Raw genomic sequence first — 16,406 nt, 5'->3', positions numbered from 1 at the left:
CTTAATTAGTTCACAGTTTCATGATACATTGGATAATGGAAAGATATGAATTAAATAATAAAGGGGAAAAGAAAAGTTCTAATGCTCAGTCACTACCTGTCCACTTCCACTTTGGGTGCATAATGAGATGTCAGCTGCTGTGACACTGATGAGACATGCAAAACGCACCGATAACGCGTGTAAAGGATGCTCATGGGAAGGTCTGACCAGGCTGGGATGTTTCTGAACCTATTATGCTTAGTGAGCCTTCAGATTATTATTCCAGATCACTGGACCAAACCTAATCATCATGCAAGCATGCTGCTTGAGCAATGTTTCCCTGCACGGACTAGCACTCCTCTGGCCCAGATGGGTAATATAATGTTTGTCGGAGGGCAGATGCCACGTATATTAAGTCAGTCGAAGGGAAGCTGAACTGGTATACTAGTGAGTCCTCTGCAACCCAACCCTCGAGGGGTCCCCATTAAGAAATGGAAGGCTAATAAAAACTAACTTGCTAGATAAAAACGCCATCCCGGATTATGGCTCTGCCTGGGTATGCTGCTCTGCTTTGAGTTTCTTTTTAATCAGAGCATTAAGCGAAGGTATGGAGATTTAGTAAGTAGCTTATAGTATTGAGAATCTGTGAGTTTTTAGCTCAGTGATTGATACTGGGATAACTGCTTTTTTTTTTCCTTCTAAGCCAAAAAAAAAAAAAGAAAGAAAAAAGAAAAAAGAAAGAAAAAGTAAAGGCTGAGATGTGTTTGGTCACTTTAGAGAGCTGGCCACTCAGCTTCTGCTGAATGTGATCAAGACAAGATGTCCAAAATCTTTCGACTCCTCCGTAGATCCCCAGCACCTGTAGATCCCCAGAACTGCTCCTTTCCTTCCTCTTTGCTTCCATTTTCCTCACTTGCCGTTTCTCTGGATACAGCAAAATTTGGAGGCTGAAGGAGGAGAAGGAATACTTTTAGCTATTGGAGATATTTGGGACTTTAACAGAGCGCTGCATACGAAAGGCTGCTGCTTTGTTTTCTGCTCCTGACCATGTGAAGATGCCTGTGAGGGTGACGAGTGCCCGGAGGTGACTCTCTCCTTCAGGTCCAGTAGGCTCTCTGTGCTCCCCATGGTAGATGCTTGCTGTTCTTCCAGTCTTCTTTTTGTGCCATCCTCAGGTTATGTGGTTTCTAATGGTTGTATTTTGAGGGGGAGAGCCTTAAGCTCAGATGCCCCTGCTACTAAAGATGTGCAGGCTTCCCAGCTTATGGTCATATATGTTTATAGTTATTTTAGGCTTAAAAATTTTGGTTTTGTTTTGTTTTTGTTTGGTATCATTTTTCAAGCTTCTCTCCTTGCCTTCAGAGTTTGGTACAGTCCTAAACATCCTCTCATACTTATACTCTGTCCCTTTGTTTCCCTTCTGACCATCCTACTCCATCTACTCTCCTTTTCCCAGACTTTTCTCCTCTAGATACAGAGGGCACCTCATATCATTTCATTTGGCCATAGTAATCACATCTAGCTGGGACTGAGGGAAGGGTTTTTCTTTGCAGTCTTTCAGGGGGATCCTCCTCTGACAGTATCTGCCATTACAGTGTGTTGGGCTTTGGTTATGGCTCTTGAGTGCTTTTGGAATGTAAATAGCCCCAAATGACAATGCCACACAACAGGGCTTGATGAAAATCCTCATTGACTAAAGTGCTGTGTATTTCATATGTTATTTTTAACCATGCAACCACCTTTGCCACTTTATATTCTTTATTTCTTAACCTACTCGGCCAACAAAACTTGGTATTGCTGTTTTGGGGTGGGCGAGGGGAATGCTGCGAAACCAACCCAGATTTGTAAGCCTCACAGCAAGGAAGGGGAGAGGTCCCTAACGAATTAATAAAATTTAAAGCAAAAGGCAGTCGTGGGGTGCAGATGCTATCAGGGCAGGCAGAGGTACCATCTGCAAGCCTGTTAAGATGGAGAGGACCAAGATGGCCTCCACAGTAACCACAGGCAATGTGAAGAGATAAATGGTTGACCCGAGCCCGTGTCAGGCCAGGATTGATGCCACTATCAGCCCTAGTGCCTTTGCAATGATTTTTTAAAAAATCTCTGATAGAGTGTGTTATCTAGTTACTGGCACGAGGGCAATGGCCTGCAGGCAGTGAGGGGGAGCGGGGGAAAAGGGAGGGAAGGAGAGAGAAAAAGAGGGGGAAAAAAAAAAAAAAAAAAAAAAAGGTCATTCCAGGAGGACAATCTCTGTTGGACTAAATGAGAAAATAAGGACCTTGCACCGAAACAGGGAGGTAAATAAATAAATAATAAAAAAAGTGGCTGCTAGGTGTGTAGAGAAAGGATAAGCAAAATTGCTTCCCTTTCTTCCACTTTTTTTTTCTATTTTTTATTTTTTTCTAATGGGATGGGCCTTGGGCTGCAATGGGAAATTTAGGAGATGTGCTGGTGGTATGGGTTTTTGATTCTTTTTTGTTTCTGTTTTTGTTTTATTCATTTTTTTTTGCTGTAACTTTTTGCCTCCTGATTTAAGGTTTAACTATTTCTTCTCCCACTTGTGAGAAGGAACATCAAAGGCTGAACTATAACATGCTCTTTCTTTCCATTTTGAATACCCCCATTTATTTATTTTTGTTATTATTTTGTCATCTTAGCATTTTCTGATAGTCTCTGAAACTCTGGTCCCTAAATTGCAGGTGCCCATTTGGGGTGTCCTCCTCTCCCCTATTGCTCATGCCAGATGCCGTCTCCAGGACGGGATTCCCATCTTCCATAATCTGAAGCACAACAAAGCCAAAGCTTTTGCACTTGAATTTAAGCAGACTGATGCAAAAGTGAAGTTTAACTTGATTCTATTTAGTGAGGGAACAGGTTTCCTTTGTCACCCTTCCATGTGTTCCAGCTCCCCACCCTTTAAAGAAATGTGGCTTCAGACTGAAAAGTCCAGGGAATTCCTCCAGGGAACAGAAAGCAAAGCTTTTCCCTTACTGTCAGAAAGCCAAGGCTTGAATTAAGGTCAGGAGCGTGTTGGGGAGCCTTCCTGGGGGACTGTGGTCAATTTTTTCTTGCTGTTTGCTCCCAGGCTCTTGCACAGAGTCTTGCTGCCACTTCCTTGTTTAATTATGACAGAGGCTCTAATTGACTCCTTCAGTGTGTGGGCAATTTTAGAGGGAAGGATGGCTGGCATTGGGAAGCACAGCTCTGATCCTCACTCCAAGACTTGGTCTTGGATTACTCATTCTGGGGGAAGGTGCTGGGATGCACAGCCCCGGGCTCCCTGTGAAGTAGAGGGGAGCGTTCTCCATCTCCCCATCTGAAGTTCATTGGGAAAAGGCCGGCACTTCTTGGAGAGAGGCATAGCCAGGACTTGTGCTGGAGCTTTTTTTTTTTTTTTTTTTGGTCAAAAAGCACAAGAAAAAGAGTCTTTGCCACCCTGAGGGGTGATTTGGATTAAAGAGCTTTTGCCTCTCTAACACAGCACTCTGCATCAGCAACTGTCTTCGTGTCCTCTCCCTAATCCATAAGTAAGCAATACCGTGGACCTGATGGTGCAGAGAGGAATTTTCTGCAGGGTGATGGTTTGGCTAACCTAGAAGCACTCGGCTACCTTGAAACCTCTCTCAAATGTTTCTGGGGCCTGTTTCAAGAGGTAGGAAGGGCTGACTGTGATCACCCTGTTTGGGTGGGAGAGCTTGTAAGCATGGACGTGGCCAGATTGGGTTAGTTGGAAGAGCCCTCACAGTGACTGGATCCTGGATGGACATATATCTTTATGCCATTCTGGCTCTGAGATAAGCATGTCTCTAAGCTCAAGCAATAATCAGAGCTTAAATATCGTTATTATCACTTTTTTTTTTTCTTGAAGCTTCATTTTCACTAAATTCACTGTAAGGCCCAGACTAACACCTTAAGATCTATGACTGGGCACATTCAGAACCTCTAAATGTTCTTGCTCCCTTATCTACATTAAAACAATAATCTACATTAAAACTGATAATCTTTATCCTTGCCAAATGCTGAGCCTACACTGGGATGTGTTGGGTGGTGTAGCAGCTCCACAGCCCTGTGAGTTGCTGCTGCTCATGGATGGTTTATTCACAGATACTGTGAGATAAACACAGGCGAATCTATAAGTGCACTGAGTTCTGTAGGACTTTTATTCACATGGGTCCATGCTGGTAGGATTAGTGCTGCTAATGCAAGTGGCCTGGTTAGCATCAGCCATGGGTTGTAGAGCACCAGGCTCTCCTTCTGTATCTACAATGTTTTCCACCAGGCTGCAATCAAACAGTTAAACAGTCTTGCTGAAAATAAACCGCTAGAACTTTCATTCTCTCTTTAACAAAAGGGTTAATTTTATGTGATTTCCAGTAAAAATCAGCCTGTTTTCATGACAACTCCTTAATAACCCGGTGATAGACTGATTTAACACGCTGCTTGCTGAACGCTCGGTGCATTTCCCTATGCAGCAGCCCTGCATGGGGAAGTCCCTCGTTCCCAAAGTGTCCTCGTAAATAGCCGTGGAGCAAAGTGCTTCATTAAGGGCTCGTAAGGGCCACCTTGTAAAAAGGAGGCAGCGATTGCAGGAGCAGAGGGGATGGAGTCCCGTGAAGGAAAGCAGATGCCCCTGGGCCAGGGAGCAGCAGGTGAAGCGGGCGCTATAAACACTTTCCTCCAAACCCTCCGTCTTTCCCGTCTGTGGCTTTAACAAAATATTCCCCGTGAACTTCATGGGTGGCGCAGGGCTGGGAGCTGTTAGCTCATGTCCAGTTAAATTTCAGATGTCAGAGCTCATTAGCGGTGATTTTAGCCAAAGACAGCTTGAGAGGAGCTCAGTAAATTTGACTTCCTCATATAAAATTAAGGAAAGAGATTGCCGTTTTGCTTATTGATTTATTTCCCTGCTTTCACACTTCTTCCTTGGGTCTGTGACTCTGGTCAAGGTTCAGGCTCAGTTTTACCCATGTAGATATCCCAGTTCTCTCTCTTTTACACACTTTTTCTTGCTCTTTTGCTCCCTCTCACTCTTTCTCTTCCTAGCTCACTTGCTCATTTTCACCTATTTACCTTTTTCTTCCTGCTCATTTTCACCCATTTGCCTTTTTCTTCCTGCTTTCACCTGTGTTTTGCAATTGGGAGACATGGCTTTTGCTTTCCGTGTCAAGGACTCCTCTTCATTAGCCCTCACTGGGTCTGCAGGGCAATTCAGATGTTCAGAGTGACCCATGAAGAGCGGGGTAAAGAGACATGAAACAGCAGGGAAGGAGCAGTTAGTCATAGAAATGTTAGTCATAAAAATGATGCTCCCAGAGGTCTGTCTTTCCCTGGTTTTCCTCTCCCCAAGATTCTGGATGTTTCTTCTTGTTATCTTGCACCCCTCTGTGGCCTCGTGGGGATGTTTGCCCTAGGAAGATGCTGGACTCTCCCAGAGGACATGCAGCTCACATCACATCCCTAAGCACTTGAAAGCCTCCAGACACTCGGGTGACACTGTGTCCTTGGGAAGGGGAGCCCGGGTTTCATGTCCTGGTAGACGGATGTGTGCGTGGGAAGGCAGACAGCAAAAGCCACGGGACACAAGTTATTCCAAGGAATATGCGTTCCCAACAAAGACGAGCTGTCACAGCCCCAAATGGCAGAGGGGCATCTTTAGAGCCCAAACAGCAGCAGTTTGTGCTCATTCTCCTCAAAGGCCTCTCAGTTCAGCCTGCTGTTCTCAAGGCTCCGTCTCACGCTACTCTTTGTCGTGCTGCCTTGTTCAAATTAATTTGGTCTAAAATCTCTTGGAAAGGGCAGGAACAGTCTAAGAGGTTACTGTCCTGTAGCTGCGTGATACTGCTCCTGGGCTGAAGCACAGTCATTCATAGCGTAGCAGATCAACACACAGGGCAGCAAATTAATTTCAGCTCCATCCAGGTTTGCGCCGTGGTGCGGCCTGTGTCCCTGTTGGAATTGCTGATCTTGTGGCACTCTGAACTCAATCAATTGAAAAAAAAAAAAAAAAGAAAGGCAAAAAAAGAATTTAAGAGAGAGAAGTGCATTAGGAATCGATTCTAATTTTAATTAGTCTACATAAAATCAGTTTGTTCAACTAGTACATATTTTTGCAGCGGATGTGCTGCTGTTTGGTCTTTTGAGTCAGGAGTTGTCTACTCTTTTATTTGTACAGCTACTTCCATGGTAGGGCTGTAGCTGAACATATTACAATTAAATAGATATCCTTAGCTGCCAGGAAATGCTGTGCATGTCCCCATCCTTCTAAAGGCCATTTGATGCTCAAGTTCCCACTAGAGCTTGGAAAATTCAGCTTGAAGTTAAAGTATTGTTGTAGCTTTTGCTGAGGCGTAACATCTTCCCACCTATTGTAACCCCACACTATCCTATGGCTTATGTGACCTTTCTGTAGGAGTCCCATCTTCACCTTTTTACCTTTCTGGCAGATAAGTGTTTTTGATGATGACAATAAAGATACCACAAAGCCCTTTTATTCTTGGTTGCCCCATCTGGGCTGCGTGTTTGATCCGAATGGTCAGCGTTCCAGTCAGATTGCACTATCAGATGGAGCTGGCTCTATTTCCTGCATTATTCTTCCTGGCTGTACCACATTATGCAATTATGTTTGCATTTAAACCTGAGCACTTACCTGTAATGATACTGTAGTTCAGTACATGATACATTACAGCAGTAGATAATGCATACAGATAGGCTAAGAAAGCATGCTGTTGATGTGCTAAAGCTAAACAGGACCTTGCATTTGAAAGCGGACTCTGAAAGCTCGCAGATTAGGCCAAGTTGCTTTTAAAAACCTTGCATTAGTGAAATAACAGCCTTGCAGAACAAAAGCCTCTCCCTGCTGGGCAGGTGCAGGATGGAAAGGGTTTCCCCAATACTCCCCCTTCAGCCTTGGTCTCAGATGTTCAACAGCAGGGCTGCTGTAGCAGAAATATCTCACTGATGCTGGGAAATGCTGAGTCCTGCACCCCTATAGCACAGCGTAAGAGAGGAGTGAGGATGCAATTTTAGAAAATGGCCAGTGCCAAGGAGTTGTGCAGGTCACTTCTCGTGTCTGCACCGTCCTGTTGCCTGTGCTCTTCTCTCTCCTTGCAAACCTTCAAGGCTGACCCAGTCTGAGCACTAAGAGGATTGGGATCTGCCTGGCCAAGTGCAGTTGTTGTAAGTGTCCTATCTGTCTGAGGAGCATAGTAGATGCTCTGAACTAAATCTCAGCCAGTTTCACTGCCAGAGGCATCCCAAGGCCTGTCCTGTTTGCACTTACTCTTATCCCTGCAATGCAGAGACGTCTTTAAGGGATGGATTCTGATGTGCAGGTTTACATTAACTGAGCAAACACTACAATATTGTTTTGATGAATTTAATATGGGTGCTTCTGTGGAGGCTCAGTAGCTGCATGGTAAAACCTGGCTCTACTTGCTGAAGGGAATTCTTCTTATTAAAGCATGTCAGGACAGTTAGATCTCTAACCTCTTTTAGGAAAAGTAAAAAGAAGATTTTAGTAACTTCCCTGCCCCTACACAGGACACTGCACTGGAGCAAGGGTGCAGATTTCAGAGACTAATAACTTAGTGCTGTTGATCTTCATTAGACCCTGGCATGGGATAAATAGTAACATTAGGTCCTGCTTGGACCTGGAATCTGTTTTAAAAATATATTTTAAACAAGTGGAAATGAACAGGCAAAATGTTTTGATGAAGTTGTTGTAGTGATTCAGCAGGAAACAAACATGGTGCAGTCAGCCATGCATTTTCCTTGCAAGATTGTTAGTAAAGCAATGTTCTCCTGCTAATCAGGGGTTAAACAGGGTGGCAATCATTCTCCTAGGAGGTTTCTCTTTCCATCAGGTTTTGGGAATTTAGATGGAAGATGCTATGGCTGGCCAAAATACCATCCTATTTCTTTGAGAAAAAGAGGATATACAGGTGACAGGACCATAGTCGCACCTATAAATCCTAATACCTTTCAGTTAGGTGCTGCATAAAATGTTCCCAATGGCAATAGATGCTTCAGTGGAGCAATACTGTGATCGTAATGAAGTCAGAGGGGTGCCCGAACCCCCTAATGCAATAGTAAAAAAAAAAAAAAAAAAAAAAAAAAAAAAAAAAAATTGTAGAAGAACAGGAGGATGATGTTAACTTAGTCACTTATATGGCCCCGCTGCTCTGGCTGGAGGGACAGGGATGTGCATGTGACAGTACTGGATTTTAGTCCCTGGGTTGTATGAAAGTCAAGGTCCTGGATCTACACGAGCCCCAGCTTCCCACTCAACAGCTATTTTCCTTGCAGCTGTTTTGCATCTGTATGATTCAGAAAAGCCCTGTCATGAGCAGGTCTCCACCGATGTTGTTGCTGTGGATTAAACTCATGGCCCACCTGTTTAGTGTAGACTTCATTCAGAAATCTTCCTTGCGATAGACACAGAATTTTATTTTCTTACAGGTGGTTAAGAAGTACTTAAAGTTATATTTGTATTTGCAGTATTCACTCTTAGGCTTGTTCAGTTGTGTGACAATGTTCAGAAAGGACATACTGCAAAGTCCAGCATATCCACCAGCTTTGGGTTATTCCACTTTTGTAAACAATCTGATCCTGCAATTTGCTCATAACCATTAAATTGCTGCTCTTAGTTTGTCTCGGAGGCCTTCATCCTTTGAGAAATCACCAATTTAAATCAAAATGTAAACTCCATGCGTCCTTTAACTGCACTCTGAAAAGGGGAAAAAAAAGTTATATCTAAACTGGGAGACCACACTGAATTGCTTGATATGTTCTATATGCACAGTGCTTTTGTGAAGTGAGGTCTGTGATTAAAGCAATGCACTGAGGAAGTTCTCATTTGTCTCTGAATATCAGGCCATAAATGAACTTTGGGAAGATTCTTGTGAATTAGCAATCACTTAAGGGTAAACTGTCTTCTGTGAAATGGAGTTCCTCTATCACTTTCTGTAAGATTCTGAACTAAGGCACCAAACAATATATTCAATGACTTCCAAAACATTTCCCAAATGCACCTGTCTGGCCCTGACATTCCCACACAGACTTAATCTCTCCCCAGCTCTTCACACAAGTCTCAGTGTTTATCTCCAGGAACTGGTTGAGATGTATGGGCACCAAAGATCTCTTGTGTGTCGGCCTTTTGGTCCCCTTCCCTTTCAGAGTACCCCAGACACCATGGGGAAATTTTAGCTATAGGAAAACTCTCCTCAGCTGCAAGATGTTTCTTCTGGTTCCGGTGTCATTTCCTTATGAAATTTCCTATTTCAGGAATTTCTTCATTTCTTATCTGAAATTAAGGTTTCTTGTTCTAAGATCAATCTCCCACCGTAACTCTCAAAAGACACTAAGAGACCTGAGGATGATACTTTGGGAATCACAGGAGTACGGAAAACAAACTTGGACCTTCCTCTGGCTCTCGTGGTTTGTTTCATCAGTCCTAGTCCTGCTAATATCCTGCCATCACTTGCTAACCTGCCTGTATTCAGGTGAGCTTTGCTGCCTGCATGGCCATATAGAAAGTTGACTCATGCTATATCTGGGACATACATGCTGCTCAACAACGATGTCTTTTCAGTGCCCTCCCTGTGAAAGCACCATTAGATCAAACTAATATTCCGTGTCCTTAATTAAATACCTCTGGTGCAAAGAGCCTTACCTTCTGTGCTTGGAAATTGCAGTGATTACTCCCCTGCTGGAAAAGCCTTTTCTTGGTGGTTGTTTTTTGAGTGATTTGGCTGGGGTTATTTTAAGCAGGAATTAAGTTCTTTCTCATGCCGTTGTCCAGTTGCAAATTGGCCTGTGACTGACTCGTGCCATGGGCTCTGACCTCCGAAACTGCCCACTCATTTTTTTCCTAAACTAATCAGCTAGTCGAACTATTTACAGTTGGCTTTTGGGTCTTCTTACTGCTTTTGCGGCTGCCCCTGTCTGAGTAATTAATGACAGCATGGCTTGTTTATGGTCTTGAGTTACTAATGCTGTTGGCTGTAAATGTATTTTTACCTTTGGGACGTGCCAGTTTCCTGGCTCTAGTCCCACCTCACTGGCCCAGGTCAATTTTTTGTGTGTAAACAGATTTATCCTGTAATAGTTGGAGAGAGACTAGGGTCATTCATCAGTCCCATAGAGAACATGCCCAGCCAGATTCTTCCTTTCTTGTGCTTGTGCAACTCAGCAGAAGCCTGAAAGAATCCTGCAGGATGACAAAAATTAAAGAAGAAGAAGAAAAAAAGAATTCTTTATTTTTAATTCAGAGTTCAAGCAGTGAGATAGGCAGTCTCAGCTAGAAATGAAGATATTGGAGAATACCTATAATGGGACCTCCTGTACAGCTAGCTGCCTGAAGCTGATCCATGTTGTGCCAACACTTCTGGGAGTCATTAACGAAGGAGCTGTTATGTGGGTCTCTGAGGTAGGATCTAACACAGTTTAGAGTTGGAGATCCAAGGTAAAGAGAAGTTAGGTAGCAACAGATAATTGTTAAATTATCATGTCATAGCCTGGAAAAAAGGTTGTCGTATCATGGTCCAGTCTTGTTCTATCATAGGCAGTTATGCCACCTGTACCAATTCATAAAGGAATGTTTGGTTCCCTGCTGCATCTGGAAAATTCCCATAGTTTCTCACTACCCGGATAGTCAGAAGTATTCTGATAATTTCCAGCCTCCACTGATTAATAGCTACTGTACTGTTTCCATTCTGCTTGAGAATAATGTTGTCTTTTCATATAAATGATTCATTTTTTTGCACATTGTACAGTTCTGTGGACATCTTTCCTTTAATTCATGTATAGCTACTTTCTTAGCATGCACAATCACTAGTGAATTGACTGCAGTCATTCTCACCATCTCATGTATCATTTTCTTCTCAAGTAATCAGAAGAAAGTGGTCTTATTTTCCATCTTTGCTGTCTAGTTTGGTTTCCAGGGTCCTCTCGCTCATATGGTGGTTTCTGCCATGGCGTGTGTTGGAGGCTGAACCTCTGTTCATGCCTCCGATTTGTCAGTAAAATTCTTTTTTTTTCTTTTTTTTTTGAAAAAAGTTCTTGAATGTTTCCAAGAATGGAAAATTCCTTTGTTGTTGTTGTTTTTGTTTGTTTGTTAGCCTTTTTTTTCTTTTGACTTTTATCCAAAAAACAAACTTCCTGTGTTCTCTGTGTGCTATACTGCACACGAGAGTCTGCTCTTATAAAAGCAGGGTGAAAGACCGTCCTGTGAACACTTGTGTCAAGAACACAGGCTGTGCAGACCTATACATGATACTTGAAACTTGGTGATATTATCATTGGAATGAGGGTTTCTCCATTATTTTGGCACAGGTGCATCTTGGGTTACAGGTGCTAAAATGAAGAGTGGCAGGTGATGGTGCCAAGAGACAGATCCAGCTCACTTGGGCACTGGATATCATATTATATACTAACCCCACTAACTGTTGCAAATAACGTTTTGTGTCTTTTTCAAGGGAGGAAAAGGGAGGAGCCTTCACCAATTTGTCTTTTCTAATTATAGATGCTTTACCCACCTTCCTAATTACTCCTTCATTAGGAAGTAGCTTGTTGTTTCTTTTTATTTTCCTGGGAGGTAAAAATAATCAACTTTTGTTTGTTCCTCTAAATATATATATATTTTGTGCTTGAGAAGGTAATTATTTCTATTGTTACATGAAGATGGTGGCCAATACAGGAGGAATAATTAGAGCAGATGGCTAAAAATACTTCCCTTGTAAAAGCTACCCAGGATAATAAAATACCTATCCTCCTCCTTCGTCTTCTCCAAATATATATTTTTCATTGCTTCAGGTGGAAGGGTGTTGGGTGTGGGGGGGTGTAAATCTTTTCCTGATGTATTAAAGTGAGGAGCTGTCACGAGCGCACCCCCTGGAAAGCAAGCTCTGCTTATCCATCACTGGAATTAAAGTGTTTTGGAACGTGGTGTCCCGTGTTTGCGGCATGGGGAGCCACGCGCCGCGCTCCATCACTGGAAATGTTATCCTTGTCCCTCCATGGTGACGGTGAGCAGCAACGCTCAGAAATGGAATGGCTGGTCAAAGAAGTTTTATAATTCCATCCCTTTTTGCCTTGTTTGCCAGCCTGTATTGGCATGCAAGTGTGTTATTATTCAATCTTTGCAGTTGCTGTATCTGGGCCCTGATTGTTGCAGACACAAGCCATTTCCCTAACAGTGACACAGAGGCCACCATGGCAGCAGCTAAAAGCATAAATTGGAAAGAAATCTGCCCGGAAATTGAAAAAGAGGGTGTAGGCAGGATGCAGGAGATAATCTACTGCTTTGCAAGGGCCTTGTGCATCTTTTATTGTATGCCATTAAGATATCATTTTATACATTTTGTCCATGTCTTTGGAGCTCAGGTGGGGAGCTGATTATATATATGCAAACATATGTCTTTGGAAAAGCACCAGATGCATATCTTGCTTCTAAGTTGCTAATTTTAATGAATCTTTTAATGAATCTTAAAATAACCCTTCATCTTTGAGGTTTCAGTCCCCCTGTCAGATCGAATTGAAGCTGGCCAGGTTCAGAACACTGGCAGAGACACAGGTGGCTGTGAAATATTACGGTCTTATTAGCCCCATTTCCCCCAAATCACCTTTCTAGCTACCTAGTAGAGTATTCGCCCTCACGCTTAACTTGGGTGTGACAGTGCTTCTCAGCTGCTTTTTCCAGAATCTCTTATAGTTGAATATCTTGAGTAGAAATTTTAAGTGCCTGATCCTCAGCACACACCTCCATCTCTTCCACTTTCTCCACGTTTGGCAGAGGGCCATGGAGACCAGAATGGAGACCTGGTTGTTTTCAGGTTAGGATTTGCCTCGACCACTACTCTGTGTGCAAAAGAGGGCTCAGAGGCGGCTTGGAGTGTATATTTGTCAGCACTCCAACCTCCATCCACGCGGTTCATTCGACAAGCACGCACGGGGAGGGCACTCAGCTCTGACCCTGCTGCTTGCAGCTGTTGCTGCTCCTCCGCGTTGCTAAGAACTGCTTAAATAACATCAAATGCAAAGGCAAATGCTGGGTGCCAAGCAGGAGGAAAAAAAAAAAGAGACTTGCTTCTAGGATAATCCTATGGGGAGGGGAATATTCTTTTTTAGTCGGCTGTGGGCAGAAGGAAGGGGTCTGGAGTCTCTGCGCGATGGAGGTGTTTGCAATATGTCCATGCAACCCTTTGAGGTAGCTGTTTTTTTGGAGGGGTCCCAAGTGAGTCTGTCTGTCCCAGGAGCAGGAGAGTGTCCTCGGGAAGTGCCCATGCCACCCTTAGGATGCAGGTACAGCTGGAGTCTAGGAGGATCAAGCAATGTGGATGGAATCAGATCTGTCCCATTTTGACTTCTGAGCAGCTAGAGAAGCTGGGACATGATAACCGATGAAGTTCTCCAATATCAAATGGCAGGAGACTTGCAGGGCCAGAGGAGAGCTGGGTTTTCTAGAGTTATGTGTAAAAATAAATTTTGATATTCTATAGAGAGAACCCTAAGCGAATAGCTTGGGCATTTTCTAGTTAGAACAGGAAGTTGTCTTAATAAAATTCAAATTCAGAAGAGAATTTTATTTTTCTTCATTTTTTTAAGACTCAATTTTGTACAATTTTGTAAGATTTTTGTAAGCCTTTTTTTCTTTTCTTTTTTCTTTTTTGGTGTTAACAAGAACAACAATGTAGAATATTCTTTATCCTTATTTTCCCATTGGAGTTAATTGGGGGCTGCCTTAGAAGAATCCAGTTAAAATAAACCTTCTTAAAGAAATGTTATTGTGAACCTGACCATTTTGCAACAACGGCATCATCCAGTGTTGTCCTAGCAGCATTACAGAGACCCACTAAGGCTGTGCCAGGAGCTTTGGGCATTTGCAATATTGTGCTATGGTTGGCTTGCTAAGCAGTGTATTGGGGAAATGTGTGTTTTGGCAGGAACAGTGCTCTCTTCTTTCCCCTGCTCTGAGAGTAGATCTTTTTCAGTGGATCTATTGCATACAGCCTGTGTATCTTGTATGTAAGCTGGTTTGAAGTATTATCAATGAAGGGTAATCCACAGCTTCTCTATAAAGATTCTGTTTTGAGATATCTATTCTTTTAGCTAGTAAGTTTGTCCTAAATGGCCTTTTTTAAAAATGGAGAAAAAGAAAAAAGAGAAAAAAGCTGTTTACGACCCTCTCTGTAACAGTTGTGTACAGATGTGAGGGCTTATCTGACTCCCTCTGACGTCAGGGGCTTAGCTCCCCAGATGTTCTCACTGCATGCATGTTAATTCACTCCCTGGTTCTATATTGAACCAAATAATTCCCTTTGCAATGAAGGCACTGAACAGAGGAGAGAAAACACCAGGATCTATATGTACCTGATCCTTGCAGACAGGATGGACATAAGCCAGTTGTATCTTTTAGCCTGGGGACTATCATTCGTTTCTTGGTGCAAATAATTAGGAGAGAAGCCACCACATAATATTTATCAGAGCTCTCGCTTTTTCAAATTGCAGCTCTTCAAGGCTCTAGGTGCTGTGACAAGTGCTGTATAAAACATCAGGCACATAAAGCTAACACTGACAATACAACAGTTGAAAAAAAGTAACTATTGCAATGCTGCCAATGTTGCTTTGCCTTAACTGCAGCTCTCAAGTAAAAGCTTTAATGAACATGATGTGTCCTGATTGAAAATGAACTATATTTTTTCTTTTGTATGGAGGTTATTCAATTCCACTGCTGTTTTGGATTAGCAAATCCAGTGAGGACAGCAAAATTTTCCATGTCTAGTTTTCCTCCCAGATCAGCTGGGACTGTTCTAGCTAGTTGAAATGTAATTCCACAATTGCAATTCCACAATAATATTTTATGAATGCCTAAGTCCACACTGGGGCATGCATCTTCACCAACAAATAAATGCGTGTTCCTCAGGAAACCAGTGAAAGCTTCACTGCAAAGTGGACCCTTAACATTCAGAGGTGAGGAGGAACCAGGACTGGTGACAGGAAAGTATCATTTTGTCATTGCTCATGAAGACCGAGGCTATTTGCTTTCTGTTTGGAAGTTAATAAGGCCTGTGTTTCCTCTGGAACTGACGTGTCAGTCATCAAAGAAGGAGTGCTCAGAATTCTGCATATACTGAAAAGTTTAAAAAAAAAAAGTATTTAAGCATTTGAAAGGAAGAATGTCTATAAATGGGAATGAATGACAGGAGAAAACCCTTTCAAATAGTCTGTAAAACAAAATATTGACCATGCAAGCAGGATATTTTAATTCAAAACTATTTGGGCTGCCTTTTTTATGACTTTACCAAGACTTAATGTGCAGTCCAGGGGACAGAGCGAGACCAGGAGCAAGTCCCTCATTACCCTGGGACAAGGGGTACACCACAAGGTGCATCCCCAAATCGTGAGAGGCGTTTCTGAGGACCGGGTGTCTCAACACCAAACATCCTCCAACTCTTCGTCTTGCAACAGTGTCTTGCAGGAAAAGCAGCCCGTGTCGCGGGGTCTCCTCCAACGCGGCATCTTCTGCAATCTCACTCCCCGCAAGGTGAGAAAGGGTAAATTTTGCAGCTCTCCAACTCTTCTTTTCCAGCTCCCCCTCCAGTTTTGTGGCCGCTGGGCCGAGGACCGCAGCTGGCCTGCTGGCCACCAACCGCGAGATGGCGACAGCGTCACGATAGAAGGAGGCCGGACCCTGCTGCTGGGCACCACCACCAGCAACCTCAACCTGCTGCATCTCAAAGGTCTGGAGGAAAGGGGGGTCTGGGGCTCTTCTTCATCCCAGGCCTGGAGTTTGTCATTGCCATGGTGTCCCCTTTCCCCAGCCCCTGCACCAGAGATGTCATGATGGGCATCGTATGTCACGCTGGAGCTAGGGTAACATTTAATTCACATGGATGCGAAAGGCATCGTTTATGCGGTTTGAGGCATAATGACAATATGAGCGGGAAAGCTTCCATTTATGTATTTATTTGCTGCTGTCCTAAGTGGTGCTCAGCTATAACGGCAGTGCCGGTAACAATAATCAACGCTGTTTTCTTTGGCATCTCTGAGGAAAGCGCATTGCAAAAAGCCGTTGCGAAATTAATGATGCTACGGAATTACAGGCCACAACAGCTACAGAATGTCATAAATAATCCAAGATCCTAGAGCAGGGCTGCTGGGGAGTAAATAACTCACAGCAGCTATGGGGAGGGACACGGGTTTGTAGGGTTCGCTCGCCTGAGGTTAGGCGCAGCATCGGAGTCAGAAAGTGCAGCCCTGTTGGTGTCAGAGTAAGAATTGGAATAATTTGCTAGTACCAGAAGTAGTTTTTTCCTTGGAAATTAGGTCCCTGATTGTGCCAACTTGTGTGCCCTTGCTCCCAATTAAGCATGTGAATTGCTCTGCTGAATTTACCTGCTTAAACTTAAACCTCTCACTTAAGTTTGGGT

General features: G+C 43.3%; 1 protein-coding gene across 1 annotated transcript in view; it reads left to right on the top strand.

Moving 5' to 3' along the window:
* Positions 1-16,406, top strand: part of PKHD1 (PKHD1 ciliary IPT domain containing fibrocystin/polyductin) — a 239,843-nt gene that overhangs the window by 59,108 nt on the left and 164,329 nt on the right. Inside the window, 1 exon segment of the mRNA XM_088540100.1 lies at positions 15,566-15,716. Coding sequence (XP_088396226.1) covers positions 15,566-15,716 — 151 coding nt within the window.

This window comes from Tinamus guttatus, unplaced genomic scaffold (assembly GCF_059628265.1).
Source record: "Tinamus guttatus ecotype Peru unplaced genomic scaffold, ASM5962826v1 Tinamus_guttatus_pri_ptg000055l, whole genome shotgun sequence".
Classification (NCBI taxonomy): Eukaryota; Metazoa; Chordata; class Aves; order Tinamiformes; family Tinamidae; genus Tinamus; species Tinamus guttatus.
The sequence above is the reverse complement of the archived record's forward strand: the minus strand, read 5'-3'. Positions and strand labels throughout refer to the sequence as shown.